This window comes from Silene latifolia, chromosome 1, assembly GCF_048544455.1.
Source record: "Silene latifolia isolate original U9 population chromosome 1, ASM4854445v1, whole genome shotgun sequence".
NCBI classification, from domain to species: domain Eukaryota; kingdom Viridiplantae; phylum Streptophyta; class Magnoliopsida; order Caryophyllales; family Caryophyllaceae; genus Silene; species Silene latifolia.
This window is the reverse complement of record NC_133526.1, coordinates 147,794,650-147,822,080: the sequence shown is the minus strand read 5'-3', so window position 1 is coordinate 147,822,080 and position 27,431 is coordinate 147,794,650. Positions and strand designations below refer to the sequence as shown.

The following is a 27,431-nucleotide window of genomic DNA, read 5'->3' as shown; positions in this document are numbered from 1 at the left end:
GCAGACCTCTTATCGACGCCGCAATGACCAAATTCCTGAACAGGTGGATGAGATTAAACGATACTACGATTATAGGTACTTTTCAGCATGTGAGGCTGTTTGGAGGATATTCGCGTTCGACATTCACTACAGGACTCCCGCAGTCGAAAGGCTACAGTTTCACCTTCCTGGCGAACAGAGCGTTGTGTTTGATGATGAAGATCCTATTGACGAGGTCTTAGAGAAATCATCGATAGGAGTGTCAAAGTTTCTATCTTGGATGAAAGTAAACAGTAGTGAAGAGGAAGAGTTGTAGATAGCGAAGGACTTATTGTACTGTCAATTCCCAACTAAATTTGTGTGGAATAAAGATTAGTAAGAGTGGACCCTTAGAAAACAGAATTTTAAGATAGGCAGGTTGCAACATGTGCCGCCGACTTGCGGTGAATTATATTTCATGAGAACCATGTTGAACCATGTAAAGGGACCCAAAAGTTACGAGGACATAAGAAGGGTTAACGGCACTCTCTATGACACGTATAGGGAAGCGTGTTATGCATATGGCTTGATCGGTGACGACAAAGAGTACATTGATGCGATAGAGCAAGCAAGCGAATGGGCCTCTGGATTTTATCTTAGAAACCTTTTTGCGATTTTATTGTTATCTGGGACGTTGTCCATGCCAAATAGAGTCTGGGAGGCAACATGGAGTCTTCTAGAGGATGATATCCTTCACAGGCAACGTAATATTCTTCAAAACCGAGGTACTACTTTAATATATTGCTTTCTATTTAGTTCATCTAATTTACATTCTTTGCACATATAATAGTTATCAATACGTTAAGATGACACTGCAAACATCATCATAGGTTTGGAACTAACTGATGAGGAATTGAAAAATTATGCTTTGATCGACATAGAAGCATCACTACAATTAAATGGGAGTAGTTTGGCAAGATTTGAAGGGATGCCCCTACCCGATACATCGTCAATAACACATCACGCGAACACGATGGTTATGGATGAGTTGTCTTATGACAAAGAATCGCTCCAGGCAGAACATGTGTCTTCACTATCTTCAATGACTGATGAGCAGACGACGGTCTATAATGAAATTATGGAAGCTATTGCATCTAATCAAGGAGGGGTGTTTTTTGTGTATGGCTATGGGGGGACTGGTAAAACATTCATCTGGCGAACTTTATGTGCTGCCCTCAGAAGCAAGGGTGAAATTGTTTTGCCTGTTGCATCTAGCGAAATTGCAGCAACGTTGATACCTGGTGGTAGAACAACGCACGCGAGACTTGGCATTCCAATCAATCTTACCGAGAACTCCACTTGCCCCAGAATTAAACCTGGTAGTGATTTAGCGGAATTGCTGATCATAGCAAAGCTCATTATATGGGACGAAGCGCCGATGACTCATAAACATGGTTTCGAGGCTGTTGATAGAAGTTTGAAAGACGTCATGCGTGTTGTACATGCGCGTAATGCAACACTACCATTTGGCGGGAAAGTGGTAGTTTTTGGTGGCGATTTTCGCCAAACATTACCGGTTGTTTCCAAAGGGAGCAGGGCTGATGTTGTGCATGCTTCTCTTTGTTCGTCGTATTTGTGGAGTTCATGTAAGGTATGTTCAAAACTTTGTTTCCAAATGGGTAGTAAAACGCTATTCAATTAATTTATATTTTCTTTCAATGTTTTAAGATGTGTATGTCTTAAATTATAGGTGCTTACATTGACTAAAAATATGCGCTTACAAGCCGGAAGTGAAGAAACTAATGTAGATGAGATAAGGAAATTCTCGGAGTGGATTCTGAAAATTGGAGATGGGTTGGTCGGGGATCCAAATGATGGTGATGCTGAGGTTGACATAGAGTTCCCCGACGATTTACTTATTCAACACGTGACTAATCCCATTGCCTCCTTAATAGATATCACTTATCCTGATCTTCAAAATCGGTTATGGGACCCAAATTATCTTCAAGAAAGGGCAATTCTTTCACCCACTCACGAAATAGTTGAAGATGTAAATGATTATGTGTTATCTCTTATCCATGAGGAAGAGATAATTTACTTAAGCTCTGATGAGGTAAGTAGAGATGATAGAACTATGGGCGAGCCTGACCTTTACTCCACAGAATTCTTGAACAGTATTAAATGTTCTGGCCTCCCAAACCATGAATTGAGATTGAAAGTCGGTGCTATGGTTATGCTCCTTAGAAATATTGATCAATCGCGTGGGTTGTGCAATGGTACCAGATTAAAAGTGAAAGATTTAGGGAGACGCGTAATTAGCTGTACAGTGTTGACTGGTAGTCATAAAGGCGATAGAGTGCACATTGCCCGCATTACACTCTATAGATACCCAGTATCTGCTGAGACTCCAACAAACACCTGATGATTATTGGAAGATAACATGTTTTGGAATCGCGGCGTTTGATCGACAGTTTGTGTACAACTTTACGTCGGAAAACTTAAAACGATTTCGAAAATAAAACATTTCAAAAACATTTCAAAAATACTTGGAATGTTTAATGCACGACGACGGGGTCGCAATGACACTAACTAGAGTCAAAACCGACACCGGACCAAAAACCGACTCAAAAATTCAAATCCCGACTCCAACAACGAGTCAAACCGAGTCACCCACCAAAAACAAAACATTTCAAATCTTCTACCTTAAGTTTTCCCGGATTCATGTTGGTCAAGTACCAAACATGTGACTACAAAACCTAGGATAGAACAAATCATGATTGCGTTTGTTGTGAAAGTGACAACACAACTCGAAGAACCGCGATGTGGCCACGTCGCTCAAAACTCACGCAACCACTCATTCTCCTATAAATACCCCTCAAATGCCACCCATTTGAGACTTACGCGAGTGCCCGCCCCCTCTTTTCTCCCTTAAAATTCTCGACTCGACTTCTTAAGTCACAACCCGACGCGTATTTACGACCTACCGATCGTAAATATAGGCCTTACACATTGTTTGGTACCGTCATCGTGCATTAAATCACTTGACCGACCACTTCGACCACTACACCGTCACTAACATTAAAACACTCTTTTTACTTACCAAAACGGTTTTAAACCGAGTTTTTTCGATCAAACGAGTTTTACACTTACGTCGGTCAATCGCCATAACCAAACATGTAAGTATGAGGGTGTAAAAATCCTCTTTTATTATGTCTTCGTTTGTTTCATGACTATAACATGCTCAAACGTGCATAACATGAACCAAAATATGGAATAAACAAGCCAAAACTGATTTTTGGCCTGAGACAGAAGCCCCTTAGGTCGTCAGCTTGCCCGCGCCTAAATGGGGTGTCCAGGTCAGAGATCAACCGTGTTTTTTCTCGTCATTTACCTTTAATCCATTTTCGCATTTGTAATCGGTTTCTACCATTCCAAATGCTTTCGAACCATTTTTATTTTATTTCATTTGTTTTAACCATAAAACATTTTTCACCCTTGGTTCCTCAAACGATGACAGTTGAATCCGTGTTTCGGTGATAATATTTGGTTAATGACATTTAAAATGTATTTTAAAACCTTAATTTCATTTCTTTACATTTCTAAAAACAAACATATTAGTCACCAACACAAAGTCATCCTTGGTTCTACATACCATGCCGGATTTTAACCCGGGTACGATGATGAGTATCGACTAATTACATTCAAATGGACTTAAAACAATTAGTCCATAATTATTTTCAAAACTATTCATGTCAAGTTTGTCAAATCGAACCCGACACCGAATCTTGTCAAAATAATGATAATTATTCGAATATAGTTCTTCAAATCAACAAATGCAGTCTAAACGACCGCTTCAAACCAAACCGGGTTCAAATACCCATTTTCAACACGTTTTATAACGTTTTCTAAAAAGTCAGAACACGGCACATAAACCGTGGGCTAACCCACGCCTAAACAGGCCCTCCATTTCTCATCTTCAAAACCAGGAAGAGGCCCCTTACACCGCCGGCTGGCTCGCGCCTCATATAGCCGTCTGGTACAGGGCCTGTTCCCTTCCAGCATTAGTCTAGGACGATCCGGACTCCGGTTAGCCCGGATATAGGACGGATCAGATGACTATTTAAAATCGTATTTGCAAAACACCTTACTAAGACAAATGGATCATGTTATGCACCCTAAACCTAATACGGTAAATGGAAGTTTAATTTCCGTCTTGCATGCAAATCAATCATTAATCCAACTCGACATCTTATACTTGATACTTGGATTAAATCAACCGACTTAGAAATCTCTCACATGTTAGGTTTAAACTATTGGTTGCGCATTCATGCATTTAAACCGTTTTATCAACTTTTGCATTCAACCAACCAAGATCGATCAGTAGAGGCCGCTAACGCGGGCGGGATTGGGTGTCTGATTAAAGGGCTTCCCAATACTTACCTTCACCTCTTACTCAGAAACTTTGGATAGTGGACGACCTTATCCAGGGCGTACGAGAGTCATTCTAGAGATAGAATGCTAAAGAGAGACGATTTCCTTATCTTTAGTACCTATGTCAAACGCTGCTTTGTGCTTCGATTTGACCGAGATATAAAGTGGAATTCGAACGGGTTCCAGGCATCCCACATATGCTTGGTGGCGACTCCGAACATCTCTAATCGTTTCGAGACCCTTACCGAGATGAAACCGACCGATCTAAAACGATCCGGTCGAAAGCATTTTTACGCCGCCGAGCGTGGCTTTCAAAAGTCCGCTATACGTCCACAGATTAGCTTGGCGTGTAGGTGGCCATGTCCACAGATTGGCGAATCCGTTGGGGATAACTAGGACACTTACGTCTTTTGTGATCCCTAGATGGTGATACTCGAACGAGGTCTTGGTTGGAATGCATTAATTGATATTACGGTCACGGTCGGGTTCCTTGTCCGGGCCCACAACCTACCCCTTTTCGACCAATTGGCTCGTCTCGACGGCGTGAGTTTTTCTCATCCCCGCGTTTCGAATCCCGATTGAGTCAAGCATACCATTGACGTTACACATTTCTGTTTCGTCAAATAGCTTTTATCACCTTCGAGCACGAGGCTAGGGCACCCTCCTTACACATTTTTTTTGGATTGGTATCCCTCTCGCAAATCGGGGTTTGATTGTTTGGTGTGTAACCCACCCTCTTAAGCCATATCCCGTGTCAGCATAATGCATAATATAATGAACTGCGAGTGCTTATGTGCTACTTGATCATAAGTCCTTCCGTGTCATTTTCAAGCTTTCTAAAATCACCTTTCCCGCCGTTATAATGGTCATTTCAAACCTCGGTCTTTTGCCGACCGTTACACGCCTTTCTAGGCCGTCGTAATGACGATTTTCAAAACCGGTTTTGTATAACCATTTCAACACGCCTTTCTAGGCCGTCGTAATGACGATTTTCAAACCCGGTTTTGTATAACCATTTCAACACGCCTTTCTAGGCCGTCGTAATGACGATTTTCAAACCCGGTTTTGTATAACCATTTCAACACGCCTTTCTAGGCCGTCGTAATGATGATTTTCAAATCCGGTTTTTATAACCATTTCAACACGCCTTTCTAGGCCGTCGTAATGATGATTTTCAAACCCGGTTTTGTATAACCATTTCAACATGCCTTTCTAGGCCGTCGTAATGACGATTTTCAAACCCGCTTTTGTATAACCATTTTAACACGCCTTTCTAGTCCGTCGTAATGACGATTTTCAAAACCCGGTTTTTTATAACCATTTCAAATCACCTTTTTACGCTGTTATAATCGCCGCGTCTAGACACGGATTTTAACCCGTTTCGCGCCGACAATGGCTCTTTCAAAACCCGAGAAAAGCACACACCCTTTTCTCGAGACACTTTCGGGATCCCGAGGACCATACACCGTCCTCGAGACCTCTTCAAACGTTTCAAACCCGATTTTCAAAACATACAATTTTGAATTTCAAAACCGTCTTGGGAAACAATACACTGTTTTCCGAGCCGACTCAAACTCAAACCCTCTTTTGCAAATAAACTTAAGACGACCCTTTTCAACTGACCGACTTGCGGAGATTTCTATCTTCGGAAGCCGTCCATTAAAGAGACAAATGAATTTTTTGAAAATTTCTATTTTCGAAAACTGTAGTCCACCATTCCAATTCTGCCTCATGTCTATCGAGTCAAAGCAAACGTACTTATGGGTCTTTACTTATGAGTCATCTCACCACGAGACCCGTCCAATGGCGTCACGCCGTTATGTTGGATCCGTGTCAAAAGTTCGGTCAACACCGTCACGTCATGAATCGAGTCAGCACCGAGGGACCACACAGAGTTACCTCCGTCTTGTTGATTCTGATCTTTGTCTCGTCCTTTGCGTTGTCTGCGTTCAGTCTTGGAACCGTGTCGGATTGAGTTGTAACGTGAGCCGTTTTTCTGCCTCAGAGCCATGGCCCCGTCTTCGGCTTCATCCAACAACAATGATAACAACAGAGATATCGCTACTGATCAGCTAGCCAGCCTACTTACTGCTCTTAAGGTCACCCTGGATCGCGTCGAGACCCGTATCGACGCCCTAGAGAACAAGGAAACTGGGGAACATAATACCCCACCTCTGACTGAAACTGAGAAGAGGCTAAAGCTTTGGGAGGAATAGCTCCTAGCCCGGGGTAACAATATCCATCTTGAGAAAAACCGAAGGTTCGAACCTGTTGGGGATCAATTAACTGACAACTTCACCCTAACTGATGTGCCTAAGTTCAAAGGAGTGGAGGACCCGCTAAATCATATCCGTGCTTTCAAAGACTACATGGCCATTAAAGGGGTCAAACAGGAACTTTTTACCCGGATCTTCCCATCCTCCTTGGAACCGATCCCTCGCCAATGATACTACTCCCTTGATCCGAAAAACGTTACTACTTGGGATGAGATCGCAGTTGAGTTTGCCAAACAATATACCGACAATGTCAAGATCCAGGCCAATACCCGTACTCTCGAAGTGCTAACCCAGAACGACAAGGAGGGGTTCACTGAGTTCTAAACCCATTGGAGGAGGGTGAGTAGTCTACTGGTCAGTAAGCCGAGTGAGTCAACTTTGGTGGAAACGTTCGTCAACAATCTCCGCCCAGTTTATGCCAACCTACTGAGGTATCAGAATATTAAGACCTTCCAAGACATGCAAATTCTGGGGACACGCATTGAGGATGACCTCCGAAAGGGTGTCTTGGCCAAGACCACTGGCAGGGGCTACCAGGGAAACACCTAACCCGGATCTCGCCCTTACGGCCAGACGAACAAGATCGATGAGGTTAACCTCGTTGAACCATCTGCTAAGAGAACTGAGCGCCCCCAGAGAGTGTTCACCAACATAGGGTCGACTTATGCAAGTGCTCTGAAAAGGCTCATGGACCAGGGGAAATTATAACCGATCGGACCCACCCCAGATCCGACCGACGCTAAGAAGTCCCGCTTCTGGAACCCCAACGCCTACTGTCAATATCATCGAGGGAAAGGGCATGATACCGAAACCTGCTTCAAGCTCAAGCACATCATCCAAGACATGATTGAGAAAGGAGATTTGCCTTTACCCCCATCGACTAAGCCAAACAACAAAACGAACCCTCTGGGAATCCACGCTATCTCTGACGATGAGCCGACTCTGGACTGCTCACACCTCATCCTGCCAGCTGATGACGAGGTGAATGTCTTGGGGAAATATCCCTCAGACGGAGTGTTTGTGTTTAGTACTGCCACTATGCTCACTATGTTTCAACAGGTCGAGGAAGCCATAGCCAGCCTCTACGAGAGAATCACCCGACTTGACGATGCCTACCGTCGAATTATCTTCAATCCTCCACCACCGCGCCCGAGGGAGAATTCCCCAAGCATTCAAAACTACCCACACCAGGATGGATTGCTCCCGCGACTATTTTGGCATAGACCTCACAAAAATCACCCTCAAAATAACTTTCCTCAAAATAACTACCCTCACAATAACTACCCCCATAAAAATCACCCTCACAAAAATCACCCCCACAAAAATATCCCTCACAAGAACTGCCCACCGAGGAATGCCCCTCCAAGGTACCCTCGAGACTCTGAAATTAATGGCATCTGGAGAGACGACGTTGAAGATGTCTACCTGGTCCCATAAAAGGAGAAACGGGCGAAAGAAATCGGACATCTTACCCGGTCCGGACGCCCCTATCAGAACCTGAACAATCCAACGGTCGTTCCAACAACGAATGACCAAGTCGTCCCAGAAGTGGACACTCAACCAAAGGCTCCTGAGAATTCAATCCTGAAACATCTTCAGAAGGCAAAAGCCAAGATCTCAATCTGACAACTGATCGCAACGTCCTTTGAACATCGACAGGCCTTGGGAAAATTAACCGTGCCCTCCACCTCTTCCCCAGAAGAAATAGTGGAACACATGACATGGGACGCCCCTGATCTGAACAACCCAGTCGTCTTCTCCGACGAGGATATCCCTCCGTTCGGAGCCAATCATAACCTGGCCCATTATATCACCGTACAATGCCTCTAAAAAAATGTACCCATGGTCCTCGTGGATAACGGATCCGCGGTGAATGTTATTCCTCTCAAGACTGCCCACAGACTGGGTATCAAGGAAGCTGATTTGGTCCTGACAAACCAAGGAGTACGCGCCTACGACGGCACTCGTCGTAAGGTCGCTGGGCTTATCACTTTGACCGTTGCAACCGGACCACTGGAAAGACAAACCAGTTTTCAAGTGGTCGACATCGACGCCTCTTTCAATATGCTCCTGGGACGTCCCTCGATTCACGCCGTCAAGGCGGTTACCTTAACTCTCCACCAAAAAATCAGGGTCCCCTTCAATGGGAAAACGATCACAATTCCTGCTTCCCCGATCAAAGCTGTCATGAGAAGGGGAATATCTTCCCAAGCCATTGAGGAGGATGATAATGAAATGTGGAGTTTCCAAGCCGTGAACGCCATAACTGATGAATCAACACCCTTTGATTGTGACCCGTTCACCAACCTCACGGTCAACCGTATCATGATGCGTCAGGGTTACTTCCCGGGTTTGCCGCTCAATCAATTGAAGGACCCGTTGCCTCCCTTGAAACAGGCTAAGGTCCCCAACATTCCCTTTGGGCTGGGATATAAACCTACCGACGAAGATATCCAGGAGATGAACCTCCTAGTCCGAAAACGCAAGAAGCACGGGGTTATTCTCCGTCCCTATCATCTGACTCTCAATGGATACTTTGTCCCCAAGGGAGAGTCCGAGCTCTACCATGGCTTTCCGGAGCCAATCTATGACTCTGTGGCTAGGGCTAGGTACCCGGGAGTGGAAGTCTTCCAGGACTGCTACTTTATCCCCGATAACATCGAAGCCGCATCAACTGAGTCTAAGCCGTCACCATGCCTCGACGGACAAGCTGTCACACTCCTCTTTGGGGGAAGATAACATCAAGCGCCTCGACTATGAGGACATCATCAACATCGCCCTGAAGGACAATCAATTCGATCCAACCGCCTTGATCTCCGATACTGTCCCGGAGAAAGCTACCCAAGGCTGGAGGAAGACCGTCAAGTGGACCGATTGCTAAGGCCGCATCCTCAAGATCACAACTGGAGAAGGCCCTATGTTCAAGGAAAGAAGTAAAGAAGGATCTGAGTCTGAGTCTGAGTCTGAGTCGGAGTCAGAGTCTGTCGTAGCTCCTAACACTCCTGATGTCCCAGCCAGGGTCCCCTTCCCACTGTTTTATCACAAAGTCGTGGCTGATTCAGAGGCTGAGTCTACTAGGGTCACCCCCACTCCCATGAAAGGTGACAACCTAGAGCCTGTTCTAGGGGCCGCGTCCTCTGTTGTGTCGCCTCTGACTGGCCATGAGATGTATGTCCTTTCCGAGCTTTTCGCTCGTGTCAACTTAATGAACGCTAAGTTTGCTTATGACTCGTCTCAATTTAACTGCAATGCAATTCTGAATGACTACGAGGAATTTGACTTGAGTGACTACCCACCTCACCTAGCCAAAGAACTTGACAAACGGGAAACCAGAACCCCCATCATTGAGGAGACCGAACCTATTAACGTAGGAACCGACAATACACCTCAAGAACATAGGATAGGGACAACCCTGGACCCCTCGGAAAGACAACAGTTCATTGAACTCCTCCACGAATACAAGGACGTGTTCGCCTGGTCCTACAGAGATATGCCTGGGATTGACAGAGAAATCGCAGAGCACCGGACACCCATTAGATCCGGGGCTAAACCTGTGAAGCAGAAGCTACGCCGGATGCGTCCTGAATGGGCCCTAAAAATCAAGGAAGAAGTGGATAAACAGTTCAAGGCTGGTTTCATCAAAGTGTCTGAATACTCTAATTGGGTGGCCAATATTGTGCCCGTACCAAAGAAAGACGGAAGAATTCGGGTTTGCGTCGACTTCAGGGATCTGAACAAGGCGAGTCTAAAGGACGAATTCCCTTTGCCACATGTTGACATTCTGGTAGACAACACTGCCGAACATGCTCTCCTATCATTCATGGACGGGTATGTTGGGTACAACCAGATTAAAATGGCTGAGGAAGACATGCACAAGACTGCGTTCACTACACAGTGGGGTACATATTGCTATACGGTCATGCCTTTCGGCCTCATCAACGCCGGAGCAACCTATCAAAGAACCGCTACCACTCTCCTACATGATATGATGCAATAGGAGGTAGAGGTATATGTCGATGACATGATTGTCAAATCAAAAGAACAGGACGGCCACATCAGTGCCCTCCGGAAATTCTTCGCCCGTCTGCGGAAATATAACATGAGACTAAATCCTCAGAAGTGTGCATTCGGGGTCACCTCCGGAAAACTCTTGGGACATGTCGTCAGCAAAAGAGGCATTGAGATTGATCCAACCAAAATCAAAGCCCTTCAACAAATACCTCGGCCTAGGAACGAGAAGGAGATTCGGGGATTTCTCGGTAAGGTCCAATACATCAGCCGCTTCATTGCCAAGCTCACTATGATTTGTGAACCAATATTCAAAAAGCTTCGCGCCTTCGATCACACCGATTGAGACGACGACTTTCAGAAGGGCTTCGACAGGATAAAGGAAATTCTATCCAAACCTCTTGTCCTCATGCCACCTCAACCGGGGATTTCTTTATCCCTATACCTGACTGTTACCAACACAGCCATGGGAGCAATGTTAGAACAAACAGTCGGCGCCGAAGATCGAGCCATCTACTAGATCAGCAAAAAGTTCATTGAGTACGAGACGAGGTATACCCAACTGGAGAAGACATGCCTTGCCCTAGTATGGTCAACAAAGAAGTTGCGGCATTACATGCTCAGCTACATGGTCCATATCTACTCCAAGATGGACCCGGTTAAATACATCTTCGAAAAACCCGTACTAAACGGAAGGCTGTCTAGGTGGACACTCATGCTGTCCGAGTTCGATCTCAAGTATGTACCCCTCAAGGTTATCAAGGGAAGAGCAGTTGCCGATTTCCTAGCAGAGAATCCCGTCAACGAGGACCCAACGACCGACACATGGTCACTTCCTGACGAAGACATCCTTTGTGCCGATTCCGACGCATGGGACCTATACTTCGATGGTGCATCTAATTTGAGAGGCTTCGGGGTAGGAATCCTTCTAATATCACCCGAGGGAGAACATATTCCGATCTCGGTCAAACTAGACTTCGCCGTCACCAACAATACCGCTGAATATGAAGCATGCCTCATCGGCCTACCAGCAGCCATCACACTTGGCATCAAGAGATTGAGGGTCCATGGTGACTCCTCGCTCATCATCAATCAAGTGTCCGTATCATGGAAAATCCAATCTGACAGCTTAGCTCCCTACCGAGCAAAGATCAATCAAGAGGCCGAATTCTTCGACCAAATAGACTACTTCCACTTGCCACGAGAAGAAAATAAATTTGCGGATGCCCTGGCAAAACTTGCCGCGCTCGTTAACATACCTGACGACATGACATCAATGCCCCTATGTGTCCAGAGAAGGAGCGAGCCAGCCCACATTTGTGCCATTATCAACGACGAGGAAAGCCATGATGAACCTTGGTACCAAGCCATCCTCAATTAAAAAACCAAAAATGAATTCCCTCCCAACTCTGATCAAAGGGGACAAAGAGCCATCCGTTTACTTGCATCAAAATTCGTGTTAAACCAAAATCAACTATACAAAAGAACACCCCAAGGGATTCTCCTCCTTTGCATTGACCATCACAAAGCCAAAAAAGTCATGGGAGAGGTCCACGACGGAGAATGTGGCCCTCACATGAACGCAATGATGCTTACTCGAAAAATCATGCGGCTAGGTTACTACTGGACCACCATGGAAGCCGATTACCGTAACTACGTCAAACATTGCCACAATTGCCAAATCTTCGCCAATATACAACACATACAACCATCCCTTTTATACACCATGACATCACCCTGGCCTTTCTTAACCTGGGACATCGACATCATCGGGAAAGTCAACCCGGTAGGCACCAAGGGGCATTGCTTCGTCCTCATCACCATCGACTACTTCACCAAATGGGTAGAAGCACAGTCATATGCAGTCTTGACCGCCAAACAAGTGGCCAAGTTCATTCAAAACAACATCATCTGCCGATATGGGATACCCCACGAAATCATCAGCGATCAAGGCTCTCACTTCCGGGCGAAAACTCAAGCTTTGCTGGACAAATACAAAATCAAGCGACATCGATCATCCCCTTACCGACCCAAAACTAACGGAGCGGTGGAGGCAGCTAACAAAACTCTTATCACGGTTATCAAGAAAATGAAAGACAACTACCGGGATTGGCCGAGCAAACTCCTATTTGCACTCTGGGGATACCGAACCTCCATTCGAACACCGACAGGCGCTACACCCTTCTACCTAGCCTACGGTATGGAGGCGGTTCAACCGGTAGAGTTAGAGGTCCCTTCTCTACGCATCCTACTGGAGAGTCAAGTCCCTGAGGCAGAATGGACCCGTCGAAGGTACGAACAACTCACTCTTCTAGACGAACGGCGACTCAACGCCTTGCACAACTTCCAGCTATACCAACGACGTATACAACAGGCATTCAACAAGAAGGTTAAACCCAGAAACATCCAAGAGGGCGACTTGGTCCTCAAGTCAGTTCGAGCACCATTACTCGTCGATCCGAGGGAGAAATTCAAACCCAACTGGACCGGGCCATACCTGGTCAAGAAAATACTTTCGGGGGGCACATTGAGACTGAGTGACCTAGATGGGGAGGACTTTACAAACCCAACCAACCTAGACCAACTCAAGAAATACTACCCTTGAACCATAGCAACCAACGACCTAGCCTAGTTTTACAACTAGCAACCACCTCAACTCTTTTCAAGTCAAGTTCCTCAACGCGTTCTGATTTGAAATTGCATTTTTTATCGATTCTAAGCTGCGGCACCTTGCCCGTTTCAAATGTCCTTTGATCTGTCAAAGTTAACATCCATTTGCACTAAAACAAACCTCCTGAACTACGAGCATGGTTTGATTTCACCTCTTCAGGTCAATACGTAGGCAGTCCCTCTTACGCCTGAGGGATACAACCACAAAACCCAATTAAAATTCACAAAATATTTCGAACTACGATCATGGTTTGATTTCACCTCTTCGGGTGAATATGTAGGCAGTCCTTTCTTACACAAGGAGGATACAACCATTCCTACAATAAAAAACAACCCATCCCCACATATAAAAAACATCCCAAAAAAAAGAGAAAGGGAAAACCATTCCCTTTTTCCCACAAAAATACAAAATAAGCCTTTCTCCCTTTCCACAAAATACCGCTTTCCAAAGTGCAAATGTTTAGGACGATTCAAATCGGATTGCCTTTACAAAATGGATGGAAGAAACAAGCATTCACAATTTTCGACACGGGCAATCCTCTTATTTAATTAATATTGGGAGGGATTACAATTTCAACAACAAATAGAGCTCGACGAGTCTACAACTTGTCAAAGCTAAGGTGTCAACTAAAACACCTGACATAATAAAACTAGCACAAAATACACAAAACATAGCTAGTACAACATAATAAAAACTCACAACAATAATACGGCATAATAATAAAATAGGTGATGGAGGTCTTCACTCTTCCATTCTACCCTTGCCTTTTCCCTCGGGGTACAGCTTCCCCTTGTTCTTCTTGTTTGCCCGCCTAGCATGGACTTCCTCCTCGGAACGGATCCTCAACGGATCTAAGACGGCGACGGCCTCCAGTCTAGCACAAGACCCCATATTCGACCCAAGACGAGCCAATGCACGGCCCACCATATTCTTGGGGCCGGAACTCCTCCTCTTCGATGGTCTCATCATATCGGGAGTAGCTCCATCAACATACTCCTCAAAGAAGGCACGTTTGGCCTTGCCAACCTCTCGGTACTTCAAATCGACAACCTCGTCCTTACGAAATTTGGATCTCTCTTCCAAGGACGGAGCACGTGACCACTTGACATAAGCGGCAGTCACCCATGTCGTGGCAACGGGGTTTGGTACCTCCAAAAGCGGCCGAGTGGCCCACCACCTTTCGAGGACCTCCACAAGCTCGGAGTTCCGGAAAACATTCTCTTGGACAAGAGTATCTTGAGCGGGCACCTTTTGGTGACGGCCCATTTGCCTCATGAGCTTTTCGGGACATATGAAGGAAGCAACCTTCAAACCCACCACCATCAAAGAACGAGGAATAGCACCCAAAGCGGGCAACCCCGTGAAGGACCTCAAATGCCACCACGACACCACCCAACGGATGTGGGGACCACCCTCCTCCGCCAATCTTGCAGCCCAATAAGCTCGGTAGAAGCAAAACTATCCGGGTACAACTTCTTCCTCATGGTAAGGTGACGGAAGGAATAAGAAGAATAATCAACCAGAGGCTCTACGTACCTTAGCCTCTCCAAAAGCAACACTTGAAGGATCCTCGGGGATCCGAAAGAGGGAGCTTCTCCACAAGAGCCTTCCTTGTCCAAAGCTTGGATGATCTCTCCAAGCACCAACCATGATGGATCTCTACCATGCTCCATTTGCTCAATCACATGAATGAGGGTCATGCTACCATAACATTTTGGCCCCTCCTTCTTCAAGACATCAACAAAGAGGTACACATGGACAAGGCAAAATGCAAGAGCCCTTCTCCTAGCCAACTCCGAGACATTAGCATCTAATCGGTTTGAAAAGATGTTGATAAGAGCCAACATGTCCACACAATGTGGAGCAAGAAGAAAGTTGATTTGGCTTGTTGACAAGCCCAACATGGAACGGAATTTTTCCTTATAGCACAACCGAGTCGGAGGAAGCACCGGAACGCAACCCGGCCACCCACCAATGGCTCCAACTTCTTCGGTAACAGGACAAAGCTCACCTTTCGGGAAAACGAAAACATGATGTTTCGAATCCCAAAACCGAGAACATGCTTCAAGAAATGAAGGTTTCACCTTGACTTGACGAAGCACCAACAATTGACCAACTCCCATGCCAACGAGTTGATACTTTTCGGGAGGCGACAAATCCCGGCACCATTGTCGCAATGCGTTCTCAAAAGCATCCATGAAATATTTTTGTGGAAGTAGAAGAGGTTTTGTAGAGTTGATTTTGTGTTTCGGATGATGAAACAATGAAGCGCAAACGCTCCTATTTATACAAAATGATCAGCGCATTTTTCAGAAAAAGGGGAGAGCCGGCTTCCATCGCCAGGCTGCTCGCGCCTCTTTGAGGCTTCCCCAGGTTTCCCGCTATTGACTTGTCTCTTTCAACTTTTGTTTCCTCCTGACACCTCAAACCTCCCGCCAGGAAGCTCGCGCCTCTTCGGGATGATTCAGGATATTTTGTGTTTCCTCACACTCACATTTCCTTGCTTTCGAGTTTTACGAAATCCGGCACGGTTTCCATGACGCAGCTTTAAACATATGGATTTTTCTTTCTTTTTTTTTAAGCGGGGAAGGGCTAGTCGCCCCGATCCGCGACGGATCGTTTCCATGTCAGTCGAAATTCCGAAATTTTTTCGCTTTTTCGCAATTTTCCCAGTAAAAATCAAAATCAAGAATTGATAATACGACATCGATTTTCCTCAAATTCAAGCGCTCAGAAATTCGAGTCTTGACCTCAAAAATCAAAAATCAAATATACTCGTAAAAATCTATTTCTAAAAATCACTCTGACGGTCTGAGTTTGAATTTTTCGAGTCGCAAATCAATTTCGATAATTTCGACGCAATTTAATTCCCGACACGAGTTAATTGCTCAAATTTTCAAATCAACTTCTTTTGAATTCCGAACGTGATGACCTGTCCAGGGAATTTTCAAAATTCTTTCCTTTTCTCAAAATTTCAATTTTAACTTCAAGTCATCTTGGTTAATTTTGGTTTTCAATCAAATGCTTTACGTGTTTTCAATCAAATGCTCCTACGTGTTTGCGTGTGTGTATATATGCTATCTATTGCCTGTTTTCTACACTAACGATGCAGGAACTGGTGCAAAGCAAAAGGAGAATCAACAGCCAACAACGCTCCTCCGAAACACGACACAAAAAGCCAAAAATCATAAATGAACCACAATCCAAAAACACATATATACAAACCGCCTCACGCAAAATGTAAATATGTACAGACAAGAGTCCAAGACACGGACAAACTACAACAACTACTCAACGTCTCCTGTTGGACCAGTCCTGGTCTTACTGGGAGTCGCCGCCAACGCAGACACCACCACCTGCTCAGACTCCCTCTCCGGAGAACTCTCCAGCGTCTCCTGCTCCATCACGACGCGAAGCTCCTCCGCCGCAGCCAACTGAGCCCTGAGAGAGGCAATCTCGGTGTCTCAGCTCCGCAACTCGTCCTCACGACGCCTCAAATCCTGATCCCGACGGATGATCCCCAGCTCTTGGCCCTCGATCGTTGACCTAGCTGCCTCCAACTCAGCACGGACCCGAGCAAGCTCCGCCGGATCCACAGTACCCTACAAAACACAATAACAGATCCTCAAGATCTAAAAACATGAAATACAACACAAAATACACAAAAACAGCACACAAAATGTACCTGAAAAAGCCGAGCCTCCCTCGCAGCCAGGTCACCAGCAAGAGCCCTCCAGCGGTTAGCCATCCGCCACAAGTCCTGGTGACTAACAGTCATCACCTACAAATCAAAAATGTCCTTCAATACAATGTAAGGCAAAGTGTAATTGAGGAAAATGTTCAAGTCAGGAACTCAACCTCAGAACGATCAACCTCCACTCCATGCCAGCATCGGTCACCTCGGCCGCCACGGGCTCCGGTAAGCTCAACTGAAGCTCCTCGCCACCCGACCCCTGAAAAGTGGTCTCCGCCGGGAAAGATGGGGGCTGAGTCCTCATCAGCAGGTCGACTCCCTACCATTTGGATCCGCATCAAAGATGACAAACCCTCCTATTAAGAGAGGCAATGAAAACAAAAGGGCAGAGGAAAACATACGTCGATCGGGTACCAAGCAAGCCTCGACAACCGGACGGAGTCGTAGTCGACATCCCGCAGCAACAGCTCCTCACCTCCCTGACCGTGAAGGTGCTCCTCAACCTCATCAGGGGTCGACTCCTGGAACAACATCCTAGGCGGGTCGATCGGCACGACGAAAGTTTCGGTGAAGCACTGACGAACTAAACGATCGCCCAGGTACCAAACCGGCTCGATCGCCGTCTCCAAGTACAGACGCTCCCTGATGGCAGCCGGTACGCCCGTGTAGTGCTCCCAAGGCCACCCGACAAACTGCATTCAAAACAAAGCTACTCAGCCAACTGGGGGCTTCATAAGCTACCTAGTCATCCTACCTCTATCCATTTCTATAAAGGGGAAGGGGAAGAGAGCAAGAACTTACATCAGCAACCCGAAGCTTGTTCACGCGACGCCTGCAGTCCTCGTAAGTCGACTTAATTTTCGAGCCACCGTCCAACCCCTCACAACAGTGTAGGTCGAGGGAGCACCATCTGTGGTCCCCGGACGCAGAGGAGTGAAGTAAGCATACAACCAAGCCTGTAATCAAACACAGCAAACACAAATCAGCCAATTTCTCCAAAATTGCCAAAATCAAAATCAAACTCAAAAAAAAAAAACTACCACAAAAAATACTCGTACCTCAAAGATGAGGCCGGGACCAACCAAAGCAGGAGCACTACCCTCTCCCACTGTCTCCGGACGCACCGCCGCGTGCAAGTACCAGGTGAAACTCGCTAGAGCCGGCGTAACCCAGTCAAACTGACCCAAAGTGTCAAGGTCAGTAAGGAGAGGAAGCACCTTGGTCGACAAGCGCTCACCCTCCTTCGTGTCGGCCTCAACCTTCGCGTCCAGACTCTCCAACGGCGCCGGAGCAACACCTGCCACCCTCCCAGTGAAGTGGTCCTTCACGTACGAACTCGTGATCAAGTACGGAGTGACGTCGGAAGGCTCCGGCAAAGCTGTACCGATCAAAGCAGTAACCGCTGGAGAGGACACTCTCTCCGGCGTCTCGGTAAACTCAATGGGCAACTCGCCACAGGGAAGGCCGGATACCATGGCAAAGTCCTCTAAAGTCACGCCGACCTCCCCAAACTCCATGTGGAACGACGACGTCGTATCTCAGTACCGATCCAACATGGCGCGGATCAGACACAGGTTCGCCCTAATCGGAGACCTGTGAATGTCCCGCCAGGTTGCCACCAATGGCCCTGATACGTGCATATTCTATACACTTTATCTGCGGTTTTGGCACGTATTTCCATGCATAATTGATAGCTTAAGGCTACTATTTCTCCCGAAACGGTTTACTTTGCATTTTTCTATGATTTATTGTAGGAATGCGTGGAAGTAGGCTAAATCAAGCCAAGTTCATCCTCCGGAAGCAAGTTCAAGGAAGCCAAGAGGAAGGAGAGTTCATTTCACTCACCTTGAGATGCGTGCAAGGAGTGAAGAGTTGTTTGGAAGCAACAAGGAGCCACTGCACAGCATTTTCAGTCGATCGACTACGCCTTTCAATCGATCGACCACTGGAGCTCGATAAGCTAAGCTCAGATGTTCGCATGTTGATCGATCGACCGTCTTGACGATCGATCGACCTGATTTCGAGCTGACGTTTAATTTTCCGTGTTAGACTTTTAAAAGCCCAACTTGTAATTAACTTTCGGTATCTTTTTTATCAGTAGAACACAGCAACTTTTAGGTTATGTTTTTCATTCTGGAAAAAACTTAGTTTTCAGATCTAGCTTGAGACGGAAACCTTTGATTGGAATGCTTCATTCTTGATATTCAATTAGTAAGCCTTTTATGCAATTCTTCTTTTTCTTATTTTTGCTTGTTAATTTAATTCTTGTTTCATCAATTAATTTCAGTAATTGAATTTCCCTCCTTTGTTCTAGTTAGATTCCATCATGTTGAATTTGTCCTTATTTGTTAATTTCGCAATTAGTGTAGTCATGATTATGCGTAGGTAACTCCTTTGATTGGGAATTAGGTGAGCCATGGTATAAAATTAGGATTGTTGTGTAGCATGAGTTCTTCCGTATTGGTCTTGTTATCTTTTGATGGATTTCTTTGCTAGGTCGAAAGATTGGTAATTTGATTTATCGCTAGATTTAGAATTTCTCTTGAGTGAAAACTTTGATAAATTCTAGGGAATTATTGGACCGTGAGGTTATTTGAGCTTTGATCGAAAGACTAGCTTATTTACCCTGAGACCGTATTATGAGATCTCTGCTGCTTGACTGACCTGTTATTTGCCATGGTGAACCGAAATTCCCGATCCTCTTTTTATCTTGTTAAGAATATTCATTTTAGCAATTAGCCAGTTAATTAATCGATTTCAAAACCCCCAATTTATCGTTACTTTATAGACTGAAAAAATAGCAAACAAAATCAACCTTGTCTCTCTGTGGTTCGACCCTTACTATCACTAGCTATAGTTTTAGTTTGGAAATATAAATTTAATTTTGGTACTAAACGACGGTATCAAATTTTGGCGCCGTTGCCGGGGGAGACGGTGTAATTCTGTTTGCTTTATTTTAGTTTATTTTTCTTGTCTCAAGGAACTTTTGTTCCTTGAGGCCGTTGCTTACCTTTGCTTCTAGTTTTGCTTTTGCACAGTTAGAAGACAGGTTTTGAGAGGAAGACTTGAGTACTCTCACTTTGGAAATTATGGCTACGATATATGATAATTTTCAGCCAAAGGAGCACCACCTTCCAAAGGGGCAACAGTTACCTACCCCTTCTACCGGTAAATTCGAGTTTCGTTCCTCTTATATTGATTTAGTGGAACGGAATCAGTTCGCGGGTCTACCAGATGAAGACCCTTTGAAACATATGGAAATTTTCACGGACTATTGCTGTTCAATACCTATACCGGAGGGGGTAACTCAAGATGAAGTAAAGGGGTTCATGTTCTTATACTCTTTGAAGGATTCGGCGCGAGATTGGTATCGCTACCTCGATAGAGTAGCAGCTGGAGTCACTGATTGGACATCTTTAGCACTAGCCTTCTACAAGAAGTACTTCCCGCTTTCAAGACTCGATGCCTTGAAGAGTAAAATCACGAGTTTTTCAAAGCAAGGAGCCGACGAAGATTTTTGTGAAGCATGGGGACGTTTCAAAAGTTTGGTCCGAGCTGTCCCTCATCATGGTTTCCAGCAATGGTATCTTTGCAATCTATTTTACAATGCTTTATATGATGATTACAAGGTCATTTTGGATGCAGCTGCTAATGGTAGGTTCCAAAATAATACCGGTCAAAGTAAAGGTTGGAACACCATTGAGGAGATGGCAGTCCATAAAGCTGAGTTTGGAAGTTCACGTGGTAAGTCACGAAAGCAAAGTGAAGACATGATCTTTGTTGTGACACTTATAACTTCCATTTCTACCCGTCTCGAGAAACTCGAGACTTCTGAAGCTTCCAAGGGGAAAGTCGAAGTTCCTATTCAAAACTCAGATGAGATCGAGAAGTTAAGAGAGATGGTCCAACTCCTTTTGGTTCAAGTGGCGAATATGGAAGCAGCCGGGATTGAGTCCTCACGGAATTTTGTGAAACGATTGGAGAACATGGAGGCTAATCAAGCCGCTAATTCTTCAAGCAAATGTGAAGGGCCGGTTGAGACGATCAATGCCATCAATCTCAGAAGTGGCCTTTCTTATGAAAGTCCCGACAAGCCAAAGGAAGACTCGGGAAATGATGAAGAAGCTCGTTTGAATTTTGATGCAAAAACGAGTCCGAATGCGATAATTCAGTCGATCGACTGCATTCCCCGATCGATCGATCAATCGTCGGACAAAATAGTTTCGGTCGAAACTATTCACACCTAGCACATCCATCGATCGACCAACATCCTCGGTCGATCGATCGAGATACCGATGACGATAATTCGACAGAACTGTTTCACGCCCAGCTTACTTGGACGATCGACTACCCATACCAGTCGATCGACTGGATCTCCAGAGCAGGATGCAAATCCGTCAACTAGTTTGCATGATTCGTCACTCATTGATGATTTGACGGGGGTTTTAAACCTACGGAAGCCGAAGGTTACTGATCCTACGGCCAGTGTTGCAGTCCCGTATCCGGAGCGTTTGAAGGCTACCAAGCTGGAGCGTAAGTTTGAGGATAGTCAGATACCTATCATTTCAGGCAGACCGTTCTTACATACAGCTGGGGCTGTGATAGATGTCAAACGCGGAACCATCACCTTAGAGGTAGGGGATGACACCATTGAGTTCAGCCTTGCTCACAAGGCAACTGAACCTACTGATGAAGATACGTGTTATTCTATTGATGTTGTTGACAGGATTGTTACTTGTAATTGAAGGGAATCCTTAGCCAAGGATCCCTTAGCTGATCTAACCCATCTAGATGAGTGTGCAGGTAATACAGTGGAGAATGCTTAGGAGCCAGATGCTTTGGTTGCCTCAATGGAGAGCTACGAGCTCAATGAGGAAGAAGATGAGATGCTTTTGAGCCTGGCCAACGATAACTTGGTGAACACTTGCTACACCATTGAAGCTGATTCTATCTATGCTGTAGAGGTAAAGGTGCCAGAGCGTAAGCCACTTCCCCCTAATCTTAAGTATGTTTTTCTAGATGATACGGAGCAGTACCCACTATTGTTAGCTCTAAGCTTAACGATGACCGGTATGCCTGCTTTGATGTGTGTACTTAAGAAAAACAGGAAGGCTTTGGGTTACTCTTTGGATGACATTAGGACATCAGCCCTGATGTCTGTATGCACAAGATAGAGTTGGAAGAAGGCCACAAGCCTTATAGACAGGGTCAGCGCAAGTTGAACCCGAAGATGCAGGAAGTTGTCATGGCTGAGGTGATGAAACTACTTGATGCAGGTATTATTTATACAGTTGGCAACTCCAAGTGGGTTAGCCCAGTTCAGGTGGTCCCGAAGAAAGGAGGGACTACCGTGGTTAAAAATGATAAAAATGAATTAATACCAACTCGAGTAGTGACAGGGTGGCGGATGTGCATTGATTATAGACAGTTAAATGCCGCCACCAAGAAAGACCATTTCCCCCTCCCTTTTGTTGACCAAATGACTGAAAGACTTGCTTCTAACAAATTTTTCTGTTTTCTAGACGGATATTCGGTGGTTCTTTCGATCCCTATTCATCCGGACGATCGAGTAAGACTACTTTTACCCGTCCACAGGTGTTTTTGCGTATCGTAGAATGCCTTTCGGATTGTGTAATGCCCCCGCTACCTTTCAGAGGTGCATGATGGGGATTTTTTCTGATTATATAGAGAATATTATGGAAGTATTCATGGATGATTTCTCGTTTATGGGTGACTTTGATCGTTGTTTAGCTAACCTTGATAAAGTCATGCAGCGTTGTATAGATGTTAATCTTGTTTTAAATTGGGAAAAGTGTCAGTTTATGGTCAATGAGGGAGTTGTGTTAGGGCATCGATTTACGATAAAGGTATACATGTTGACAAGGCAAAGGTGCGGGTGATTGAGCAATTACCTCCTCCCGTGAATGTTAAAGGAGTGAGGAGTTTCCTAGGTCACGCTGGTTTCTACCGGCGTTTCATTAAGGATTTTTCAAAAATTGCTAAACCACTTACACAATTGCTTCTTAAGGATGCTGTCTTTGAATTTACTGATGAGTGCCATGTCGCTTTTAACAGGTTAAAGGAGGCCCTAGTTTCTGCGCCAATCATTGGCCGCTTTGATTGGGACCTCCCATTTGAGATCATGTGTGATGCAGCGATTATGCGATCGGTGCGATTCTGGGACAGCGAAAGAATAAAGCTTTGAATGCCATATACTATGCGAGCCGAACTCTGGATGAGGCTCAAGTCAACTATTTTACCACTGAGAAAGAGTTTCTAGCTGTTGTTTTTGCCTTAGACAAATTTCGGTCTTATTTGTTAGGCTCTAAAGTTATTGTTTACACTGACCATGCAGCGTTGAAGACTCTCTTTATTAAGAAAGATGCAAAGCCAGGGCTTTTGAGGTGGATACTCCTTCTGCAGGAGTTTGATTTGGAGATCAGAGATAAGAAAGGAGCAGAGAATGTGGTAGCTGACCACTTATCTCGTCTGCAGCTGACAGAAAGGGAGGATTCTTTGCCTATTAATGATTCTTTTCCTGATGAGAGTCTGTTAGCTATTACTACTTCAGGGACTTATCCACCTCCATGGTTTGCTGATTTTGCTAACTTTGCTGTGACAGGTAGGATACCACCCGAGCTTTCATGGCAGCAGAAGAAGCGGTTTGCCTATGATGCTAGACAGTATTTTTGGGATGATCCTTATGTTTTCAAGGAATGTGCAGACGGTCTCATCCGGAGATGCGTACCTCAGTGGGAGGTGAAGGATATCCTAGAGGCTTGCCACTCTTCTGCTTATGGTGGTCATCACGGTCCGTCCAGGACCGTAGCTAAGGTACTCCAATCTGGTTTCTATTGGCCAACTTTGCATGCAGATTGTCACAGTTTCGTTGCTGAATGCGATGCTTGTCAAAGATCGGGGAATATTTCCAAGAGACATGAGATGCCACAGGTAGGTATTCCTGAGGTCGAGATTTTCGATGTCTGGGGCATCGATTATCAAGGACCTTTTCCGAGCAGTCAAGGTAATAAATATATCCTCGTAGCTGTAGATTATGTATCCAAGTGGGTGGAAGCTATTGCTACTCCCCATTGCGATGCAAAGGCCGTGATTAAATTGTTTAAAAAGATTATTTTCCCTCGTTTTGGTGTCCCTCGGGTTGTCATTAGCGATGGGGGAATGCATTTTAAAGAGAAACAACTTAGTGCTTTATTGACTAAATTCGGTGTCCAACATCGTAGAGGTTTGGGGTATCATCCCCAAACTAGTGGTCAGGTTGAGGTTTCTAACAGAGAGTTGAAAGAAGTCTTAGCTAAAGTTGTTTCTAAATCACGGAAAGACTGGAGTCTCAAGTTAGCTGATGTCTTATGGGCTTATAGAACTGCGTTTAAAACGCCAATCGGGATGTCACCGTACCGATTGATTTATGGTAAGACATGTCATTTACCTGTTGAGTTAGAGCGTAAGTCTTGGTGGGCTATTTGTGATTTGAATTTGGATCCTAACCTCTCTCGTGAGAAACGTGATGACACAAATTGAATGAGCTAGAGGAATTTAGGGCCGCTGGCCTATGACAATGCAAGGATCTACAAGGAGAAATCAAAGCGCTGGCACGACAAGAGGATCATAAAGCGCGAGTTCCATATTGGCGATAAGGTACTTCTTTTTAACGCTCGTATCCGTTTATTTCCTGGTAAGCTGAAATCCAGGTGGACCGGCCCCTATACGGTCACAGCTGTCACCAAGTTCGGATCTGTTGAATTGGAGACCTCTGCTGGAGAAAGGTTCAAGGTAAATGGCCAATATGTGAAGCACTATCATGGATCAGATGCATATGTTGGGAAGGTCGAGGTTTTGTACTTCGATCCGCTATCAGATGATGAGAAGTGAGGAAAAAAGGGTCGTGCGGGACCCCTTAAACCAGCGCTAACTGGGAGGCAACCCAGTTGTATTTTTTTGTAATTTAGGATTTCTGTTTTGTTATTTAATTCAATTTGCTTTTTAAGTTTTCTTGTTTTGTTTCCTTTATTTTCATGCATTTGCAATTTCTTGGTTTGGGAAAATTGTACGCCTTTGATAATTTCTGCAGGAATTTATTTTATGCAAAGTGCGTAAGTGGTCTACTTGATTTTCGCGAGGGAAAAACAGGAAGTTATGATGGCAAAATGAATTTTGACGAATTTAATTCCAATTGCCAGTTCAAACAGTCAATCGACAAGGAGGTTCAGTCGATCGACTGAAGCGAGGAGAACAGAGGCTACTGTGCATAGGGAAGTGGTCGATCGACTGGGTCACATAGTCGATCGACCACCAAGGAGAGTCCAGAAGCCACGATAATGAAGGATCAGTCGATCGACCGAGTAAACTGGTCGATCGACCAATCCGCGGGTTCAGAGGCAGCTGATAAGGGAAGTTTCTATCCTTATTTTCTCATTCTTTCATTTTTCCCAAAATCAGAAAAGAGCAAACCCTATATCCTCTCCCTTTTTCGCGTTTTCAACTGCAAATCCGCCTTATTCTCTGCCTTTCTTGTTTCAATCTTCAAAGAAATCATCAAGGTATGTTTCTAATCTTATCTTTATGCTTTTTATTCGAGTTTTGCTGAAGCTCCATGCGAAATTTTCGAGTAATGTGCCCTTGAGACGAAAAAATCGATTTGGGGAAAACGATTTTAGGGTGTGATTCCTGGTCTTTTATGTACTTTAATTGCTTATTCTAGGCTTTCCCCTTTGATTTTCGACACTAATTAGCAACTAGAAGATGGTTACTTCTGTTTTCCCCAAAAATTTCAAAACCCTAATTTGCGCGGATCATCTTATTTTGATTCGGGTTTCTAGAAATTGGAACTTAAGTTGGTTGATTGTTGCTAATTTGATCCTTTTGCAGGAACAAGAATGACAAAAGGGAAGGAGCCAATGCAGGAAGGGCAGTCGAGCCAACGGCCTGCTAAGCGGCCACGCGGACCGCCTCTGATGATAGAATCCACTACGGATAGTCTACCTGACTATCCGTAGGTTATCTTTGAAAAACCTATTCAGCGCGCTAAATTCTCCTTCTTTGTTTCGACTGTAAAGGTCACAGCCACCCGGTTTCTCCATAAAGACACTTTGGAGAAACTAGGCTGTTATGAGTCGGTCGTGTCCCTGCTAAATGGGACGGGTATGACGGGTCTTGTGGACATGTCTGAGTTCACATATTATGTTATGACCCTTGAATTCTTTTCCTCTTACGCTTTTGATTCCAAAGCCTTTGAGGCTGATGAGACCAAACCCTGCATTTCCTTTCGACTTTTTAATGTTAATTATTCTCTGACACTTGCTAATTTTGCGGGTTTTCTGGGTCTGTACTTCGAGGGTAGCACCTCGGACCCCTCTGACACTCACCGGGCCATGTGGTCTTGTATTGGTGACACTTACGGGTCGAGGAGAACGGGCACTTCCGTCCACTTGCCCCATCTTCGTTATTTTCTACGGCTAATGGGTAATACCATTTTTGGCCGTAAAGAGTCTAATAACGTGAATAATATTGAGCTTTCGATTTTGGCGGGTTATCTGAACGTTGAGCGTCGGAGAGCCCGCATCTATAACATTGCCTACTTGACCGCCGCTCACTTTCGATGTAAGTGAGGGCACCTTGACCACCATTGCTCTGTGGCGGTTTGGTGACACGTATCGCCAACCGCCTTGTTTTACTTTTCCCTCGACAGGAGGACCCCATTGACCCTGAGCTGCGCTTTATGGACCTCCGTTACGCGCAGGGTGTCTATTGGGTCGGTAGACAGATGCGGTGGAAGATTGACTCTTTCATCTGTGACCGCATCCTGTCACCGGCTACCCTCTGTCTTGCCCCTCACCACTTTGTTGAGGGGGTTGCTAGGCCACCTTTGCCTAGTTACGGGCTTCCTTTGGTGGCGGCCACGCCTTCGCCGGCACTTCGAGGAGGGCTCGTGCCTCCTCTTCACGGCACCACCTACCTCCCCTTTGCTCCCACCGCCTGGCACCTCCACTTTTCGACCACCACCTCCCTTAGTTGTCCCTCCGGTCATGGACCAGAGGGCAATGTCACGTGTCTTGGGTGATTTGTGCAGGAGCTTCAACGAGCACAGATTGGACACGGCCATCGCCCTGTTCCCGGTCTACGACGAGCTAGCTCGGGGGGGGGGATGCTTCCAAAGGGTGACTGGGCTCACCCTTCTTACTTTGTTCCCCTTGTGGGTGGCTACCCTCAGGCTGCTAGGAGACCCCCTCCTACCACCACCACTACTGGTCCCTCCACTTCCAGGAGAGCCACTCCCTCCGTTTCCAGGAGAGCCACTCCTGCTGCTGAGGAGGAGGAGGAGAGTGAGTCGGGGTCCGACGAGGACAGAGACTCTGACTACGAGGGTGGAGATTAG

At 45.4% G+C, this 27,431-nt stretch overlaps 1 protein-coding gene and 1 non-coding gene across 2 annotated transcripts; one reads left to right on the top strand and one right to left on the bottom strand.

The window, feature by feature from the left end:
• The first annotated feature begins 445 nt into the window (after window positions 1-445).
• Window positions 446-27,431, top strand: LOC141657658 (uncharacterized). Its single transcript, XM_074464961.1, has 4 exons — window positions 446-743; window positions 849-1,609; window positions 1,709-2,350; window positions 27,126-27,431. The coding sequence occupies exons 1-4, from the start codon at window positions 446-448 to the stop codon at window positions 27,429-27,431; spliced, it is 2,007 nt and encodes a 668-aa protein (XP_074321062.1).
• LOC141622128 (small nucleolar RNA R71) lies at window positions 20,501-20,612 on the bottom strand. Its single transcript, XR_012532876.1, has one exon. It is a non-coding gene; the product is annotated as a small nucleolar RNA R71 (small nucleolar RNA).

Bases quoted from the DNA above. Each gene is read 5' to 3' on its own strand.
- LOC141657658 (XM_074464961.1), top strand. From the start codon at position 446: ATGTTGAACCATGTAAAGGGACCCAAAAGTTACGAGGACATAAGAAGG. The intron at 744-848 runs GTACTACTTTAA...ACATCATCATAG, and splicing joins TAATATTCTTCAAAACCGAG to GTTTGGAACTAACTGATGAG. The intron at 1,610-1,708 runs GTATGTTCAAAA...CTTAAATTATAG, and splicing joins ATTTGTGGAGTTCATGTAAG to GTGCTTACATTGACTAAAAA.